This window comes from Actinia tenebrosa, unplaced genomic scaffold (genome assembly GCF_029948245.1).
Source record: "Actinia tenebrosa isolate PJP-AT-01 unplaced genomic scaffold, QUT_ActTen_1.0 PGA_scaffold0__85_contigs__length_37466705, whole genome shotgun sequence".
NCBI classification, from domain to species: domain Eukaryota; kingdom Metazoa; phylum Cnidaria; class Anthozoa; order Actiniaria; family Actiniidae; genus Actinia; species Actinia tenebrosa.
The window spans coordinates 24,090,855-24,109,495 of NW_028292569.1; the positions used below are offsets into that span (position 1 = coordinate 24,090,855).

Consider the following 18,641-nt stretch of genomic DNA (forward strand, 5'->3'; position numbering starts at 1 on the left):
ATGTGTGACAGTCACCACTCATTCGAGGATTGGTGTTGGACTGGATTGAACGTCTAACTTCTGAAGGTAAGCTACTTTTATAAAGCTTAATATCTTGTCATAAATCATTTATACCATTACTTTACCAATTTATTATTTAAAAGTAGTGTAATACCTTGAACAGTTCGTACATAAAGAGAGCTAGGAATATTAATTTGACATAAAATGGAGTCTAGTATAAATATGTAAAAAGAACTTAAATAGTGATGCGCTTGCCAAATTAATAAAGCCCTTGGCTTTAATTCTTTTACTTTACTTTGTTTTACATATAAAATTAACTGTTAAACGGAAAAACTAATATATCCTAGTTTTTCAGGTGACATCAAAGTTTGTCGATGGCAATGCTGTTTCAAATCGTCAGAACCTGCTCTCTGTTTGTATTTCTGATATTCCTTGCACCTTCTCAAGGTTTGTGAGCCAATTCACTTCGTAATATCTACCACTTTAATGTCACGTTAAAGTTTACCCTGGGGTTCATGTTATAACACAGTATATAGACACGCGCGCCTTTCATATTCCTAAAAAGAACGGATGGATACGTAAAACAGGATTTGAAAGCACCAGAGGATTTGAAAGCACCACGTGAGCATGCGCACTTCTCGAATGATATTCCAATCACCAAGCGCTTTATAACTTCATACAGAACCGTAAGCAAGTCAGTTTACCTTATAAAATATAAACTAGAATAACCCGGCGTTATTTTTGATACAAACGCGCATGCTGTGTGCTGTCATAAAGCATTAGCCAGACCAATGCAAGATTTATGACAATTATTTTATAATTAAAATTTAAAATTGAATCCATCTTTCTATCTACCTTTTCATTTTTCAATTTAATTTTCACAGGTCAAGGCCTTCAGTTTGGCATGAACCATTTTCCTGCGGGTGAGACCTATTTTTCCTGTGGTAACTTATCCTTTAAGTCACCATTCCAGTCATCCGACGTGCATATCCACACCACTCTGTTCAACAAGGATCCCAATGGGAACACCTATGAAGCCGCGGTGAGTTGGGTCGAGGATGTAACGCCAATAGGATTCAAGGCATGCGCAGTAACTGCTGGCCTTTACCGAGATATGAAGACGTTGATTGTCAACTGGATGGCGTACGAACAGACTCCACAGGGATCCCAGACTGGGCGTCATATGTTACGTAGCTTTGTGTCAGGAACTACTTGCGAGGAAGTCTTTTTTCCTTCGGTAAGTAAATTAGGTACTCAAGTATGGATATGTGACGCTTGGAATTAGTTTGTTCGAGTTATAACGTCGGTCCTCGATTCAGAACTCTACTCCTTCTCTCTCCTCTCCCACCGCCTCTCCCCTCCCTCTCCTGCTCGAGAACCGTGGAAGAGAAAGGAGAGGAATGAAAAACTTCCCTTCCCTCTCCCTCTCCCTCTTCTCCCTCCTTCTCCTTCTCCTTCTCCTTCTCCTCCTCCTTCTCCTTCTCCTCCTCCTCCTCCTCGTCTTCCTCGTCTTCCTCCTCTTCCTCCTGATAGCAACCTATTTATCCAATGTAGTCACTTTCGTTGATAAATTTTGGCATCGTTTCTCCATTTTGAATACAGACTTTTGGAGGGAAACCAGATGTATACGCCACTGCGGTACATAATGGACAGAAAGAGGCTAACAGAGATGCTGCTGCAATATGGGTAGAAGACGTTGGCCCTAAATCATTCAAAGTTTGTCTCCGAGAATTGAAAAATTTTAATGGTGAACACGCAGCTATTGAAGTGGTTAGTAAGACTTTGCGTCTGCCTGCCTGCCTTTCTGTCTGTCCGTCCCTACGTTGTCTGTCACTCTCTCCATCTCCCTCTCTCTCTTTTATTATCTCTTTTCTCTACGTCTCAAATGTAACAAAGGAAATTACGCACAACCCCAAATGGCGGATCCAGGAGTGGTAAGGGGTGTGACTAGTCACACCCCCCCCCCCCCCCTTAGTCTTAGTATTAATCTTAGTACGCCACCCTGCATTCCTGACAGTAAAACATTTGTAATAGTTACCCCTTACAAAATTCCCGGGTCTGCCACTGGACCCCACGCTTAGTTATGAAGCAGATTGACCATGGTGTGTTTTTAGGACTGGATGGCAATGCTAATAAAACCAGGAAACTGGAAAGCAAAAGAAAAGAAGATGATGAAAATGTTAAACGAAGGTGTTCCACCAAAGGGGAGAAAGTACAGCTTTTGCATGGTGGGTCTTCTTGATTTATTCATAATGCAAAACGAAAGGCTTGTGTCAACCCTCACCGCAATGTTCGTGGGTTCGATCCTTTGTTCCTTGTATGTCGGCTCTTTACTATGCTTTAAGAGTTTGTCTCCGAGGCTCTATGATTTCCTTCCTTTCGCTAAAATCCATTTCTAAATTCCAATTGGATCATGAAACAATGGGCATAGTTTTGTTAGGCACTGGCTATTAGAACAGTTTTCGTATGACTGTGAAAAACCTGCGGCACGAACGCGGTTGTGAAACGGCAAGGCGCACGCCACACCATGGCAATGACATTGCGCGAGAAATTGCTCTATCCAATCAAGAACACGGCATTAACACAGCGCGGACTCGGTCGCGCAAGATTACGGCACTGCAAGACCAATCACAGTGTACAAGAACAAATCAGCCAATCAAAACTTTAGAAAACTTCGGGTTCAAACCAACAGGATTCCCTTCTCTTGAGGATTTAAATAATTTTTTGATAAAGTAGTTAGATATTTAGTGCATTGGGGTCTATGTCAGAATAAAAAATAATTGAAACGCGCACCATGCGTAACTCTACTCTGCTAGCAGACGCTGGACGTCAATGGCCTGTTACGATGCCGCACTGAGGCACAGATATTATTTTTCATTTTTTGTTTTTAGATTAGTACCTTTGACTACAAGTTTTACGAGCCGCCTGTCATCATTACTTGCGCTTCTCATACTTATGAACCTGGTAACCCACGCTCAATATCACCAGCCACCAATACCTTATCAAACTGGATAGAAGTAAGTATAGGTATATGGACAAAATGAGCACTCAGATCTTGTATAAAATTGACATGTTAGTTTGGGAAGTGATGCGTTCGGATCATTCGAACGTTGGGAAGTGCATGGAATAGCTCGAAAAGGCGATAGTCCAAAACGTCTCTGTAGCCACGGTACTGGTTGCGTGACATCCAGTTTTATATAAAGTCTCAAATCGTGCCTAATTAGATCACACATCACGCGCTCGCCCTTTCTAAGGCGTCTATCGATCTCATCCAAAATAACGGTTATTGTAATTTGCAAATGAAATAAAAAATATTGCTTTCTGTGGTGCGTGCAGTTATAAAGCACGCGGGGGTTGGTAGAACACAACGGAAGGGTTAGGAGAAACGCGCCCGTTATTCTATGTCTTCCTTATAGTAAGCTTAACTTTGCCTTTTTTAGAAATTGGATGTGAATGGTTTTGAAGTTTGCATGAAAGATGGTCAAAAACTGCGAGGCAGGCACACTCCCCTCGATATTCAGTTTCTTGCTTTGGGAGGTAAGACTATAGACTATTATTTGGGCGAGAATATCTTATACTGACTCCAATTTCGAGCCCCCTGTTGCTCAGGGTTTGCCTCCAGTGGCGTAACCAGAGATCTTGCGGGGGGGGGGGATGCACAGGCAATGATTTGCAGAACCAAATAAAAAAAACCAACCCAGAACCAACAGCGTTCGCTTAGATCACTTATTCACTGTGATGATCAACATTCTAACATTATTACACCACAGTTCTATCCATTCAGTTTACAATTGTATCTTTTGAACCAATCTCTACACGCGAGATCACTGAATCAAAATTTTCGAGCACGCCATGCACAATCTCGGCTTGCAATTGGCTGAATTCATTCGTCATGAAGGTGTCTGTTTGATACAAAGGTCCTATTTGGTATGACTGTGAAAAACTCAAAGTACGCATCGACGTGCCGTGCCACTCATGTCGCTTTAAAAGCAATAGGAACGTCTAAAATCTTTCGTATTCTTTAACGAATTTATTTTCAATCCATTTTCAGATCTGGATCCATGTCTGGATGTAGTTTGTAGTTTCTACGGACAGTGCGTAGCCTTTGGTCCATCTGATGCTCGTTGTGTGTGTGATTACCAGTGTCCTACATACGAGAACATGCTATGTAGTTCAGCAGGCATAACCTATGACAATGAGTGTCTCTTTCAAAGATCCATGTGCCAAAACAAACAGAATATACCTATTGCACACTCTGGCAGTTGTAGACGTAAGTTTCTTTATTTTTTCTAACGTAGATAACTCCTTTCTTTATTTCTTGCATGCTTGCATGCTTGCTTGCTTGCTTGTTTCATTCCTCGTTTTTTTCCTTCCACACTTGCTCGATCGCTTCCCCACTTCCTTCCTCTCTTCCTTCCTCGCCTGCTTGCTTACTTACTTCGTTCCTCGTTTTTTCCTTCCTTGCTTTCTTGCGCATGCTTCCTTCTTTCCTTTCTTCGTCGATCCTCTTCATTCACTGATCCTTCTTTTACACATTCGTCGATCCTTCCTTCCTTCCTCCCTCCCTTGCTTCCATTTTTCTTTTCTCTCTTCGATATCTCCTTTTCTTTTCTATCCTTTTCTAGCCCTCCCATGATTTCCTTTAATTCTCCTTTCTTATAGAAATGCTTCTTTTCGTTGTTTCTTTTTTCACGCTCTTTGAAATGTCTTCCTCTATCATTTTTCATTTTTATTATCTTATAATCGCTATAAATCGATCTTTCTTTTATCTTTTCTTCTCTTCTTAGCTGTTTTTGTAGTTTTGATTTTGATGCCTTCCTTCTTTTCTATTTCTCTCACTTTCAAGTCCGCCCTCCCTTTCTTTTCTTTCTTCTCACTGTTCGTCTCCTTGCAGCATTCATTTTACAGCGTGGTCGGGCTCAGCTCCTACTCGATATCATTGATGTACAATGTGTTGAAGTCACCTACAACGGCAGCTTATGGTACTCTAATTTACAAGTCCACGTCCTTGCAACGGTAAACCACGACACCGAGCACACGAGTGTCGTACACGACGCTATCACCAACTGGGTCGAGAAAATCAGCCACTCAAAATTCACTGTATGTGCACTTAAGGCTGGCAGGAATGAGTATGAAGGAACTGTCCCCACTAACTTTGGTAAGACTTTCATCGACTGGATTGCATTCCAAGGATCGCCCAAGGGAGGGGTGGTAGGGGAAGAAGTAATGTCTGATTGGTGGGAAGGAACAACTTGCAAGGCACTCAGTTTGCCATTGGTAAGTATGGATGGAAACTTGACTTTAGAAGTTACCGGCTTTAGTTTTCACGTGGAAATTTGAATATGAGGCATGTATTTTTAGGACAAGTTCTTCTCTTCACCTTCGGTGTTGTTGACCGCTGAACATACTCGCATTGGGCTCAAACACGATGCAGCAACTCTATGGACTGAGGATGTCACATCCAGCACCTTCAAAGTCTGCATGAGAGAGTTGCAGGACTTCGATGGCATACATAAGAATATCAATGTGGTAAGTACTTTATATTTTATTGACTTGCACTTTTGGTCGTCGCTGGTTGGCCATTATATATATATTCTGAAATACCACAATTTGGTGTGTTAACTTTCTCCACTTTTAAAAGAACTGATCTCTTCAGTCTCCAGCCATATATTCATGCCCTCTATCTCTAGTACTAAATTTAACTTTACAAACGGCGCACAAATCTAGCAAAAATGGACAGGAATCAAATTGCATAAAGATATTTACCATTTCTCTAATCTTTTCTCCCAGAACTGGATGGTATTTGAAGACTTACCAAGGAACCTATTTTCTGAACGAAGTTCTTTGTTTTTTGAAAACGACCAGTTGCCTCTGGATTCCGATCGACATGCTTACTGCAAGGTAAGGCAACAGGTGTATGTTCTTAAGCATTTACATTGCAATTGAGATTAATTCTAACATGGTGGATAGGAATTTATCCAATAGAGAGGTTTCACGAGTTGAAGAGCTGAAACGATGCAATGTTTACGCACAAGTCATTTTAATTCACCAAGGAGAAAATTCTTGTTGTTTATTGCCCTACAACATGGCTGCATATATAAATGGTCCGTATTCAGTGAAAACAATACTCCAGTTTTGAGTTCTCTGTTGCTCAGATTGAGCCTCGATTTTAGGCAGAATATCTTATCCGAATATACTTTACCGTTGGTATTATATTTGTGAATATTTAGACACTGATAGGAGGATAAGCCTGCATGAGTAAATGACTCCGTAGTCAAGAAACACAGCGGAAATTTGCTGGATTTTCCAAGGTCTATTGAATGAATGAAGATAATTCAATGAATATTTATTTTATTAGTCAGTAGAGTTCCGAACTGCATACCGTAATGTTCCAACTGTCTTGATGAGTGCTACCCATAATTCCACCGTGACTGGGGCCATGCCTCCCAAGCATAACAGCATTGCATCATGGATAGAGGTAATTAAGATCGATTCGCATTAAATATAAATGGATGTACTATATTTGCTCGAGCGGGTCAACGCATTTCATTATCATGTGAACGTAATAAAGACCAACAATCACTTGCCAGTAATTATTTTTCAGCCATCGACACAAATTAGTCCTATTAACCTTTCCGAGATTGAGGGGGGAAACTGGGTCGAGTTGCATTGCAGTGCATTGTGGGGCTGTTTTAGGGAACAAAATAGACGCCATCTTGAAATATTTCCTCTAAAAAAAGGCACTGCAATGCTAACTTAACCTAGTCTTTTCCTTAACCTCGGATTGGCGAATAACTGCTACTGTTTTCGATTGGCTAACTTGAATAAATTAAACAATCCTTTCCATGCCCACCTTATTGAAACCACTTATGAATAATTTCCACGATCCACAGAATATCAACCATCTGGGCTTCAGAGTTTGCATCAAGGAGCTTAACGACGAAGGAACCTACGACCCCGTTAAAATATTTTGGGTTGCTCTGCCAGGTTAGTTTTGCGCACGTGACTTGGAACGGATTTTTTTCAGCAAGTGGAATAGCAGCTACTTTTTATAGACCTTTTCGGCTTTGGCGTAATCTTTTCTCATTTGAGACCACGTTGAATTCCCAAGAGTATTATTTCTTTCTTTAATTGTTGAACTTAGAAGACACGTAAATATGGATTTAACTCGAAAAAATCTTATTCTAGAAAGAATGACATGTTGTCTGAAATTTAAATGGGATGATAACACCATGCCCTAGTCGAAAAGATATATGGGCAGATCATGACAATCAGTCCCACCTTCTGCTTCAACAAATAAAAATTGTTGGCTAAAATATTAGATCAAATGTTAGGACGGTCTGTCATGGCCTTTACTATAGATCGTTTTTACGTGACATGGTGGTGTACCAAAACAATATACATTTTCCGATCCTCGGGGAATTGAAGTTTTTATTGTTTGGTAAACAAATATGGCAGCCTTCTCTCGTGACTGCCCATTATAGTGCCTGCTCAAGAAATTTGAAATGCTAATATATATATAGACCAAATGCAAAACTCGCAACGATGTGAGGCTCAAGTTGTGAAAGTGATCTGGCGTGATTCAAAGCAATCTGGCGTGATTTAAAAGTCACGAATCATGCCAGATCCCTTTGTTCAAAACTTAAGCCTCACATCGGTGCAAGTTTTGCATTTGGTCTATATATATGAAAAAAATATCAGTGAGGATATCCCATAATTTTTGATATACTTTTGATATCCTTGTAAATATATATAAAAGGGTCAAAGTTTATGCAATATATATATTCTCTTGCTAAAAAAAAACTTCTATTATGTTTTCTAGAATGCAACTTACCACTAGGTGTGTCCGATCCTTTGGTCATCCCAGACTCTGCTCTCACTGCTTCATCGCAGCTCTCCTTGAATACAGCTCCTAAATTTGGTCGCCTAACAACCAACTACAAGACGAACCCCATATCCTGGTGCGCCGCCAGTAGTGTTGACCAGTGGTTACAAGTGGATCTGGGACACCTACACGTCGTATCAGCCGTGAATACACAGGGTAGTTACGATCAACGAGCATGGGTGAAGACCTATCAGCTTTCTTACAGCAAAGATAACTTCACTTTTACGATATACAAAGAAAATGGTCTAATAAGGGTAAGAGTTTACAAATAATTTTTTTGATATTGCGATTGAAATGCAGTCATTGATATTGAAGCCGCATATAACAATAGATGCTTTGCACCATTACGTGACGGCAGCCATGTTAGATGGTAGGAACGTCAATACAATCATTTTACATGAGAAAGAATTCAATTCCCGAAAGGGATTTTGGCGTTCTGCCAACTAACAATAGGCAGTCTAAGCTTTATTATATGCGCCGGCACGTGATGGTTCAAAACCTCTCTATGGTTAAGATTAGCCTGTAATTCGTCGTGGGATCGCGACGTGGGATCGCGATCGTGGGATGCATATGCCATGCACGCTAAGCACTTGGTGTCTGGAAATATGATCCTTGATGATCAATTTATCGAAAGGAACATCTCAAACATTAGTTTTCTTTGAAAATAAAATTCAACACTTTAACATAATAGATGAGCTAAAAATAACACAAGAATTGAAGCGCAAGTGCGCATGTGCAAATATTCAATAACGCTGAATTGAAGACTCTGCGTACATCCTAAGGTCTCTTGTGATTTATGAGTCAGAGTTCAACTTGCACATAGGGGTCGACCAGTTAAAACCAATATTCTAATTTTTGTTTTCTGTTGAAGGTTTTTCAGGGCAATTCAGACAGATCTGCCGCCGTTCTCCGCACCTTCCAAGACCCAGTAGAAATGCGCTTCTTGCGGTTCATTCCGACAGGTTTTGATAGGAACGTGTGTATGAAAGTCGAAATCTATGGATGTGATACTGGTACGTATCATTTTAACATTCTTGTTATTTTGCTCGTCCTGTGACGCAATTGTCGAGAATAGGCGAGAACCCTATTCGCACTACGCATGCGCAATATAATCAATTTCTTGGAATGCAATGAAATGCCAGAGTAACAACGAGCATTTCACGTCAATGGTGAGATGGAGTGGCAAATTAGGATTGATGTAGGATCTAACCTTAAAGGTGAATGGGCCATGCGTTGAAATTAAGTTCATCTATCTATTAAACAGTGTAAAGAAAACAACTGAAGATCTTCATTGTTTGTAAGAAAAGGCTTTGGGATTCAAATTTCTAAATTTAAATGTTGTCCAAAATTGTTTATTTTATTTCAGAGCCCATTCACGTCAAAATCCTATCGGAAGGCTGTGAAGATAGTCTATCGAGGTGTGGTTTTTCGTCCATTGAAGTGGATGGTATCGAAGGCAGTTTGCAGGTTTGTAATGATTATTCGCCATAATCAAAGAAATAATGAATGAATTGATCATATGTATCTGTATTGCTTGGTCGTCTTTCCTCTCTTGAAAGCATACCCAGTGTAACCTCACTACATCTGTATTTTTTTCCTTTTATTTTGAACAAACCAGAAACGGGGTCACAACGTTGTTGCTTTGAATCAAGAGGGGACATTTCTACAGAAGGCGTCCTTCGACACGTATGGAGACTTGCAAGCAGGGGCTAAGCTAGACGCCTTTATAAAGGCCCTACCTATGAACACCATCGTTTTGATAGCGGTCCAAGATACCGGGGATTCGTTTATCGGGGATGCGGAGGATGCTCTTAGAAGCATTTATGCTGAAGCTCCGGTCCTTCCTTCTTACCGTGGTTCCTGGGCATTAGTTGGCTTCAAAGGTAGTCCCAGGCCCTCCTGGATTCGCCAGGTTTCTAACGAAAAAGGACTAGGCCCGTCTGTTATTTCAGCAGTAATTCCCTTATATGGAAAATAATTCTCCAGGAAAAGATATTAAAGCATAAACAGATCAAGAATAAATTGATATATTAGAATGAGAAAGTATTGCATTTATTATTCCTTCATTTGACGTTATCATTTATTTAGAGCCCGATTTCTGTTTTTATTATTATTATTATTATTATTATTATTATTATTGTTATTTTTACCCTGACTGTCGTATCGAGTGATGTCACTCACGTAGCAATTGCAACAAAACTATAAATTAAGGAACGCTACCCACTACTCAATTTAATTTCAACTATGCACAAAATTGTAAGTGACGATATCCAAATCGAATCCGCATTTACGATACGAAGACTTCCGGCGTGACCTCGGGTCGGTTGCCGAAAGAAATCCGTTGAACTGGTGTACAGTGAGCTCCAAGTACGGGTCAGAACAAGCGAGGTAGTATGTGAATACAGGCAAATTTCATGGCTTAAAGACGCGAAGACTAATCTCTAATGCGACTTTCTCGGTTCTATAGGGATGTGAGAGAAGGGTCATGACTAAAATTTGGCGCTGGAAAGAAAATTCGAAGACGTACGAGGTTTCAAAGACTCGTGATGGCTCGCTTTTGGATCCCGAGTTTCCAACCTTCTCTTATTTCTTACTGGTGGGGGAAAAAATCCTCAAAAAACGGGCTAAATTCAAAAAATAACCACGCAGAGCGAAAAAAGTGCTATTTCTCAATGATAGGGTAAAATTTCGAGGCTTTATTTTACGTTTTGATGATTTTATTGAAATTTTTGATGATTCTCCATACATTTCCTTATAACAGGACACCACAGAAACCAAGCTTGGGCTACCTGTGCTTATTCCACTGTTTGTAATCATCGCCTGCTACCTCGAGATATTATAGATCTCAAGGCAACAACTTAACAAACAAATAGCAAGAACAGAAAAGCAGTAACCACGTTTGCTGTCGTAACAGTAATATTTATGATCGCATTCACACCGAATTTGGTGATGGCTGTTTGGTATATAAAGTATGCCAAATGAGACTGTGAGGAGAAACGGTTCGTGTTTCGTCTTTGGACGATGTCATAATTTGTTATGTATCTTAGTTCGTCTGCTAATCCGGTTATATACGGGCTAAGGAGTAGCCTGCGTCACATCCGGAATTTTCTTCGTAAATACCGTCTGCGAAACATCGCCAGAAAGCTTGTTCTGGACCTCCCGCAAATTGCGCGATTATATATAATAGATTCTGATTGGCTGTTAGCCATTGCTCATTCTAACGTGAACTTTCATTGGATAACACTATGAAACCGGATGTGAAGGAGCAAAGCGTCCTAGTTTTCAAAATGATATTTTCTTTTGATGAGTATCTTTGGACTAGAGCGTTTTTAGAAGTAAAGTATCAGTTTGAAATAGAAAATATTAGTTATATTAGTAGTTATATCTGCATTAAAATCTTTAATGGAAGACAAGTTTCTTCCCTAGGTAATATAGGAATACCGGCTGTAGCTATCGGAAATGATACCGACGTCGAAGAAGCTTTCAATGAGCTTGTCAATGCACTGACGGCACACGTGTGAACTCGTCGTACTTCAAATTATAGTGTTTGCACTTCTAAAATAGGGTTGAATTTTTGTTTTTCATTTAAAAGAAAAACTTCATAATCTTTTGCGATGAATCGATGGCACAAATAGTAAACTTTTGGTGATATTTTGGGAAGGGGAAAGGTCATTCTACTTGAAGATTATCAAGGAAAACACACCGCACTCGCTCGTGTTACGATTTTACACTAAACATCCGGTGAGGATCACATCCTATTTGATAATGTTATCCAATGGGAGTTCACGTTAGAATGAGCAATGGCTAACAGCCAATCAGAATCTATTATATATAATCGCGCAATTTTCGGGGGGTCCAGAACAAGCTTTCTGGCGATGTTTCGCAGACGGTATTTACGAAGAAAATTCCGGATGTGACGCAGGCTAGCTAAGGAGTAGGGACTTTAGGACTGCCTTTAAGCGAATGTATTTGTGTGCTATTGAAATCGTTGGTAGTGTTTTTACTTTTTGGTATGATCGACCACAACAACAACAGCAGCAACAGTAACAACAGCAGCAACAGTAACAACAGCAGCAACAGCAACAACAGCAGCAACAACAACAAAAGCAACAAAGAATCGAAAAATATAAATTGCTTGTTGTATGATCAATCAGAATATGAATATATGAATCTCTTGTACCTTCTTACCATGTTTCTGTGAAGGGCATCTCCATCTATATATTATAACGAAAATCTTCCCATTCCACAGAAACGACACCTTTTGATGGCAAATCTATAAAATACAGATTCATTCAGTCAATGTTTAATTGTCATGAAGACACAAGGCTAATATTAGGTTTCCAGGGGCACATGGTAAACCTTTAAACGATTACATAAGCACGCATGCTCTATCATTACCGCTGTACCATAGCTCTCACATCGTGGGCGTTTCATGTTACGTCACAACTGCACGGGATGCAGCAAATAACCTCACGCGAAGTATTCATCGAAAATTTGTTTTTTTAGAAGTCATTAATCTAAAGTTTCATGCAGTAACAAGCGGTTATTGAAACGTTTGATACAATAAAGGCCTTCATTACAATTAACCGAATTGAGCCCATATTGATATTGAATGAAGTAATCCCAGGGGTTTGACGTAGGTTCATTAGTGATCTTTATTAAATGTTGTTCAAGTCATGCTGTTTGTAATGATGCCCTTAATAAAGGCAACAGCTGGTTTGTATTGCCAGTTGCGTCGTATCTTCAGCATGGACACAAACTCTACCAACGCAACGTCAAGTCTACTCGGTAAGAGCTGTCAGTTTTCTCGAGTGGCAAGCATCGTCTTCATCTTTCTTCATGTGCTGTCAAGTGTCCTTGCTATCACTGGCAACTCTTTAGTCTTGTTGGCGGTTTACAAGTCTCAGAGGCTGCGTAATGTCTCCAACTTTTTCCTGTGTTCCCTTGGATTTGCCGACTTTTTGGTGGGCGCCATCATGAATCCACTTTACGCCACATTTATGGCTCTATTCATGACCAGTACAAGGCTTCCCTTCTTTCTCTTCAAGATATCCGACTTCCTGACATGCCAGACACTCGTGGCTTCGACAATCAGCCTGTGTTCAGTGAGTATCGATAGATATATAGCTATAAAATGGCCTCTAAGATATCATTTGATCATGAGCGACAAGAAATGTGGTATGGTGATCTCTTGCGTTTGGCTTTTCTCGATCGCTATGGGAATTCCCCAAGTAATTCTTTCCGATCGACGTGACTTGAAACTGTTTGGAATCCTTAGTTCTGCAATCACAGCAATAGTTCCTTTATCTGTGATCGTATTCTGCTATGTCCAGATTGTCGCCATTGCAAGAGAGCAAAGCCGCATGTTAGCAGGCTCAACCCATGGTCCAAGTCACCAAGAAAGGATTCGAATCAGAGCCATGAAGTTCGAGAAGGCAGCCTTAACGTTCGTTCTAATCGCTGGAGTTTTTGTTCTAACCTTCACGCCTCATCTTGTTTTGTCCTTTGTGCACGTGTTCGTCCGAGAAGATGCTACGGGATGCTCTTTTCACAAGAAATATGGAATTTGGTTCATCCTTCTTATGTTTTCCAGCTCGTTTTTGAATCCTATAATATACTCAGCCAGAAGCAGAGAATTCAGAAATGCGTTCAAAAGACTCCTTAAATTACACGTGTGATTCAGTAGAACCTGTGTAGTTGAAAGGGTGCATTATATCAATATTTTAACATCTCGATATTTTGAATTGTAAGAGTATCATTGTATTTTGAGTAAGATAAAGTATATGGATACCAAGTGATTCATTGATCAAAAAGACAATAATGAGATAGCAAGCAAGAAAAACGAAAAAAGAAAAAAAGAAAAAAAAAGAAAGCAAAAAAGAAAAAAGAAAAAGAAAGAAAAAGAAAGAAGAAAAAAAAGAAAGAAAGAAAGAAAGAAAAGAAGGACATAAAAAAACAACGAAAAAAACGAAAAAAAAAAAAAAAACAAAACAAAAACAAAAAAACACACACACACGAAGGAAAATACAAAATGTCTGATAATCGAATAATCCAGAAACGACTGGGTTTCAAATCATCATGGAATATGAATTCATTAAGAAACCATTAGTCAAACCCATCAACACCTAGTTAACATTATGGTTGTCATATATACAACAGGATCATGATCACCCATGAACTATTAAACTACCCATGCATGTATGTAGGTATTTATTGAACTATAACAGACATTCTTGATTGTTAGTTTGAGCCATTCATTAAAAATCGCAAATATCAGTCATCACTTGCGCAGTGTGAATGAAATTATGTCAGTGAAATTGAACTTTCACTATTAAACTTATCTGCATTATCCTTAGGGACCGGTGATTATATTACCGACGTTCTCTGGAGCCTTGGCTTGTTACTTGAGGCTCTTGGTGCGACAACGACTTTCGAAATAGGTGAATATAGCTGCAGTTTCCAGTGAACAAAGCTTGTATATTCAAAACAGCGTAATGCGGAATAAATCAGCCTACGATAGCTTCAAGAGTTTGGACAAGTTATAGACAAACAAATCACGAAAACTAAAGAAACGTCATGCTGATGCAAGAGGTTTTTTGATTTGAATAACCACATGTGGATGCGAGGATATGAACTGTTTATAAGATATTATTGATTAAAAGCCATGCTGAGCTTTAGATTTCATATATAGATAGGTGTGTTAGAAGAGTTATCTGGAGTTTTGTCATTTTAAGCTCGGCATGTGTCTTTATTTAAAAGAAAAAGAACTAGCTTGTTTAATATCTCCAGTAACGGGAAATGGTTGTCAACTTTTTCTATTAGTTTATTTAATTTTAGATTTTTTTCGCTTTGCGTATGATCAAAGCAAATGCAGACGAAAATATACATAGTAATTTTCATTTTCTTTTTCTTTTACTGTTGTTATTCCTTTGCTTCTTTCTATTTTCTCATTTCTTTCTTTATTTCTTTCTTCTATCTTTTCGCAGCGTGCGCGAGAATAATTTAAGGCTAGAATGGTATCCAAGGCACCAATCAAAAAGGGAGAGAAGAATCTGAAACCCCTTTTATTGTGCATAGTCATAGTAATTCAGTTCAATATTTGGGACCCCTTCTCTCTCTCCAGACACACGTCCATGTAGAAAAACCATAAACAACTAAACTAAAAAAGAGATTTCATTTTGATTCTTCATCTGATAATTTTTTCAAGATATCAATTCTTTTTCATTTGTTACCGATCTGTTAAGTGCAGCCATTAAATCTACAAGTACGTTTAAATGGATTCTACATAAGTGCTCGATTAACCTTAAAAGCGACATTCGGTAATGACTTGTAATTCAATTTTTAGAAATGTGTCATATACATTGAAGTACTAATCTATAGGTGGATGTGATGGGCTATAAACATTGCCATTTTCGTGTTGATGTGCCAACCATTTCAACAATAGATTTTGTGACTTTGCTTTATTGGATTGTCCAATAGCTTTCTGGTTGGCAGTTTGAATAACAATCAACCGAAACCAATTCGTCATTGTACAACCCAATTATTAAAAAAATAAAAAAAATTTTAAAAATGGAGATGAGGAATACTCCAGTTTCGGATTCTCTGTTGCTGAGGCTTAGCTTTGACTTCGTTTATAATATTCATGTGTTTCAGTGAAGGTCCGTAGAATTTCAATGCGTTTGTATTGTTGAAGTTGTGCATTCTTTACTTTACCTTGGTATTTGTGAATATTTAGACACAGAAATGAGTAAATGAGTCTGTGATCAAGGAACACAGTGGTAATTCGGAACTCGAAAAAGGTCTTTTGTCAAAGAAAATAAGTGAGGGAATAACCTGCGTTGCTCGACGGTCTGCGGAGTTTCGAATTAGGAAGATCAGGTGTTTCTCTCATCCTTCTTCGCAACACCGCAGAACGCCAAGCAACGCAGGCTAGTGAGTGAGTGAGTGAATTGATGTTTACATGGTGGAGTTAGCGAAAAAATGAGAGAGAATCGGTTGGTTGGTGAGTCAGTCTGTAACAATCTAGTTAGTATAGTTAGTTGAAATGGACAAATACTAAATGAATTGGCCATGAAATAACCATTAAATGGACGTTCGAACAGATGGACGGACGCACGGAGAGAGAATCGGAGAATAAAGTGAGAATTCACGAAAGGTTTAATCCGGCATCAAGGTGTCTTACTGTGCATCCTTTTAATTTTTGGACATAAATAGATCGAGCGAATCATATTTCCGTCCGCATATTTAAAAAAGTAATTAAAGGCATTATCTGAGATATGAAGCACACTAGGTGTCATACGACCAAATATTAGAAAAAAGCCTGGAAAAAGCAGATATCAGAAAGAAAATGAAGAGAGCTCGAATTAAAGAAAGATATTTATACTGAAAATCGACAAAAACTGACGTGTTTCTCGCCATTATAAATAGAAACGGGAACTGGAAGTCGTTTTCCACTTGCTTTATTTTTCTTATCTAAAGTACTGACTTCCTAGTTCATGTAAACATCTTTAAAAGTTGGTCTTAACGCGCATGTGGATTGTGAGTCTAAATCCTGTAGACTTTTTTGTTTTTAATTTCCCTCGAGTGTTCGTATTAGCAGCTGTAGTTACTATTCTATATTTGTTATTCTCGTCGATGCGCGCACTGTCGGTGATAGCGGAAACCGGATGATATCCTGATTGTAATTATTTTATTTTAATTGTCGTTTCAGAAATTCACTGATGCTGTAAATCACCAGATAAACACCGCGTCCAAAAAAGTTTGATCGTGTTAATTCCAAAATCATGGAAGGGAAGTTTACTACTTTCGATCAGTCTAATTTGACAAATTGTACTGTTATATCCAGTATTGAAGGCAGTCGTTGTATCGTAGCTCTCTATACTCTGTTGAATGCTCTATCAGGGGTATTGTCAGTGGCTGGGAATTCATTAGTTCTCGTTGCTGTTTACAAGACTCACAGCTTACAAGTCGTATCCAACTTCTTCATATGTTCTCTTGCTATGGCAGACCTTATGGTAGGACTTTTAGCAAATCCAATGAATATCGTCATGACCAATCTAGCTTTATGGGGAACAGACAAGCCTTTAGACAAGGCTAGTGACTTTTTATGGCCGCAGACTTTGATAACTACAACTTTTAATCTAACTGCTATTAGCATTGATCGACTTATTGCAGTCAAATGGCCTCTGAGGTACAGTAGTTTGATGACCACCAGAGTCTCGTATTTTGTCATTGCGTTTGTCTGGATCAGCTCCATACTTTTTGGTCTCCCTGTATTTATCTTAGAGTCAAGCCTTCTTGTTCCTTACTGGGCTGTATGCTCAGTCTTAACTTTCTTTATTCCTCTGACTTCAATCTTTTACTGCTATATAAAAATCCTCAGAATCTCACACCGACAACTACGAACAATGGCGTTTTCAACAAACGGCTCTTTCCAAGTGAATCTGGAGGAAAAGCTCCAAGCCCTTAAGAACCGTAAAGCTGTATTTACTCTCAGTGCTATCACAACGGTATTTTTAATATCCTTTTTCCCCAGTCTGATTTGTTCAATTTTATTCGCCATTACACAAGACTGCAAGAGGAAGAACGTTATTCTCGATTGCTGGATCTGGTTTATTTTCCTAATGTACACAAGTTCTTTTTTCAATCCGTTGATTTATGGACTCAGAAGCAAAGGTTTCCGTACTGTTTTCAGACGTTTTTTACATCAAATTTTTACACCACATTTTAAACGGTTTTAGCGAGTAAAATATGTGATAACCTAGGTATATCTTTATTCATTCAATACTTTTTTTAACGAAAAACTTTTACCTTTGTCTTGAAATCTGATATTGATTTATTCTTAAACTTTTTGACTTCCTTTCACCATTTTAAATCAAATTCAAAGCTGTATTCTTCAAGATGTCTGATCCGGTTTTAATTTAGTCGAAACAAAAGTTTATTAAGACTAACTCTTTGATGTTATCTGTGATTTTTAATTTGACAAATAGGATGGAAGTTTGCCGGGTTGATTTACCGCTTAGCGCACTCAGTTTGTCATATTGGTACAGACTGATCGTGTAATGGATGAAAAAACAAATGAACACTTCAATATCAGTCCTTGTTCCAGCTGCCCTATTGAACAAGTCCAGAATCCTATACGGTTCTTCGAACTATTTTATAGGGCAGGATGAGGTGGAAGGAAGTCTCCCCCACAGCCGCTTTCAGTGTCGTCACGCAACGCTTTCTCCCCTCAGGGAGAAAGCTTTGCGTGACCACACTGAAAGCGGCTGTGGGGGAGACTAGGTACTTACAGATCAAATTGGAATTTTGTTAGCTTAGTGCAGAAGGAAAATCGTGAACCTGCGCGGTCGGAGAAAAACCAAAAAAGAAAAAGAAAAGAAAAGAAAAAGAAAAATTTATCGGGATGCAATCGGTAAAATTGCATAAGGTTTGACTTGCATTGTTCCTTAGTATGTACAGTCTTCCTCAGTACAATGTGCTCTTAATTAAAGAATACTATTGAACAACCTCGAGGCTATGATAAGCAAAGGCGAACTCGAAATTGGAGTATTTGCCATGTGCCAAGGGATTGAGTATGAATCAACATTGCTATTATCAATTTTTATCAATTCATTTTCAGAAAAGAAAAAACATTCAGTAAGGCACATATGACAAGGTTTTTAAAAATCGTTTCATGTCCGCAAATTATATTTTAGTACAAGTTTAGGCTCGTTATAATACTATAGGTCTTTGACGGAAAACGAAATCCAAAGTT

General features: G+C 38.9%; 2 protein-coding genes across 2 annotated transcripts; both read left to right on the top strand.

Moving 5' to 3' along the window:
• Positions 1–27: 27 nt before the first annotated feature.
• Positions 28–9,887, top strand: LOC116295095 (uncharacterized). Its single transcript, XM_031702807.2, has 17 exons — positions 28–66; positions 356–447; positions 885–1,237; positions 1,603–1,770; positions 2,115–2,228; positions 2,892–3,017; positions 3,441–3,537; positions 4,052–4,270; positions 4,895–5,277; positions 5,362–5,529; positions 5,791–5,901; positions 6,359–6,478; positions 6,894–6,987; positions 7,823–8,139; positions 8,757–8,898; positions 9,252–9,352; positions 9,504–9,887. The coding sequence occupies exons 2-17, from the start codon at positions 375–377 to the stop codon at positions 9,861–9,863; spliced, it is 2,946 nt and encodes a 981-aa protein (XP_031558667.2). The 5' UTR covers positions 28–66; positions 356–374; the 3' UTR covers positions 9,864–9,887.
• A 2,689-nt stretch (positions 9,888–12,576) lies between these two features.
• LOC116295085 (uncharacterized) lies at positions 12,577–17,625 on the top strand. Its single transcript, XM_031702799.2, has 3 exons — positions 12,577–13,557; positions 14,242–14,301; positions 16,627–17,625. The coding sequence occupies exons 1-3, from the start codon at positions 12,577–12,579 to the stop codon at positions 17,623–17,625; spliced, it is 2,040 nt and encodes a 679-aa protein (XP_031558659.2).
• Positions 17,626–18,641: the final 1,016 nt, after the last annotated feature.

Excerpts from the sequence above, each read along its gene's own strand:
- LOC116295095 (XM_031702807.2), top strand. The coding sequence starts at position 375 with ATGGCAATGCTGTTTCAAATCGTCAGAACCTGCTCTCTGTTTGTATTT. Across the intron at positions 3,018-3,440 it reads CCTTATCAAACTGGATAGAA|AAATTGGATGTGAATGGTTT; the intron begins GTAAGTATAGGT and ends TGCCTTTTTTAG. Across the intron at positions 8,140-8,756 it reads AAGAAAATGGTCTAATAAGG|GTTTTTCAGGGCAATTCAGA; the intron begins GTAAGAGTTTAC and ends TTTCTGTTGAAG.
- LOC116295085 (XM_031702799.2), top strand. The coding sequence starts at position 12,577 with ATGCCCTTAATAAAGGCAACAGCTGGTTTGTATTGCCAGTTGCGTCGT. Across the intron at positions 13,558-14,241 it reads AAAGACTCCTTAAATTACAC|GGACCGGTGATTATATTACC; the intron begins GTGTGATTCAGT and ends CATTATCCTTAG. Across the intron at positions 14,302-16,626 it reads CTTGTTACTTGAGGCTCTTG|ACACCGCGTCCAAAAAAGTT; the intron begins GTGCGACAACGA and ends ATCACCAGATAA.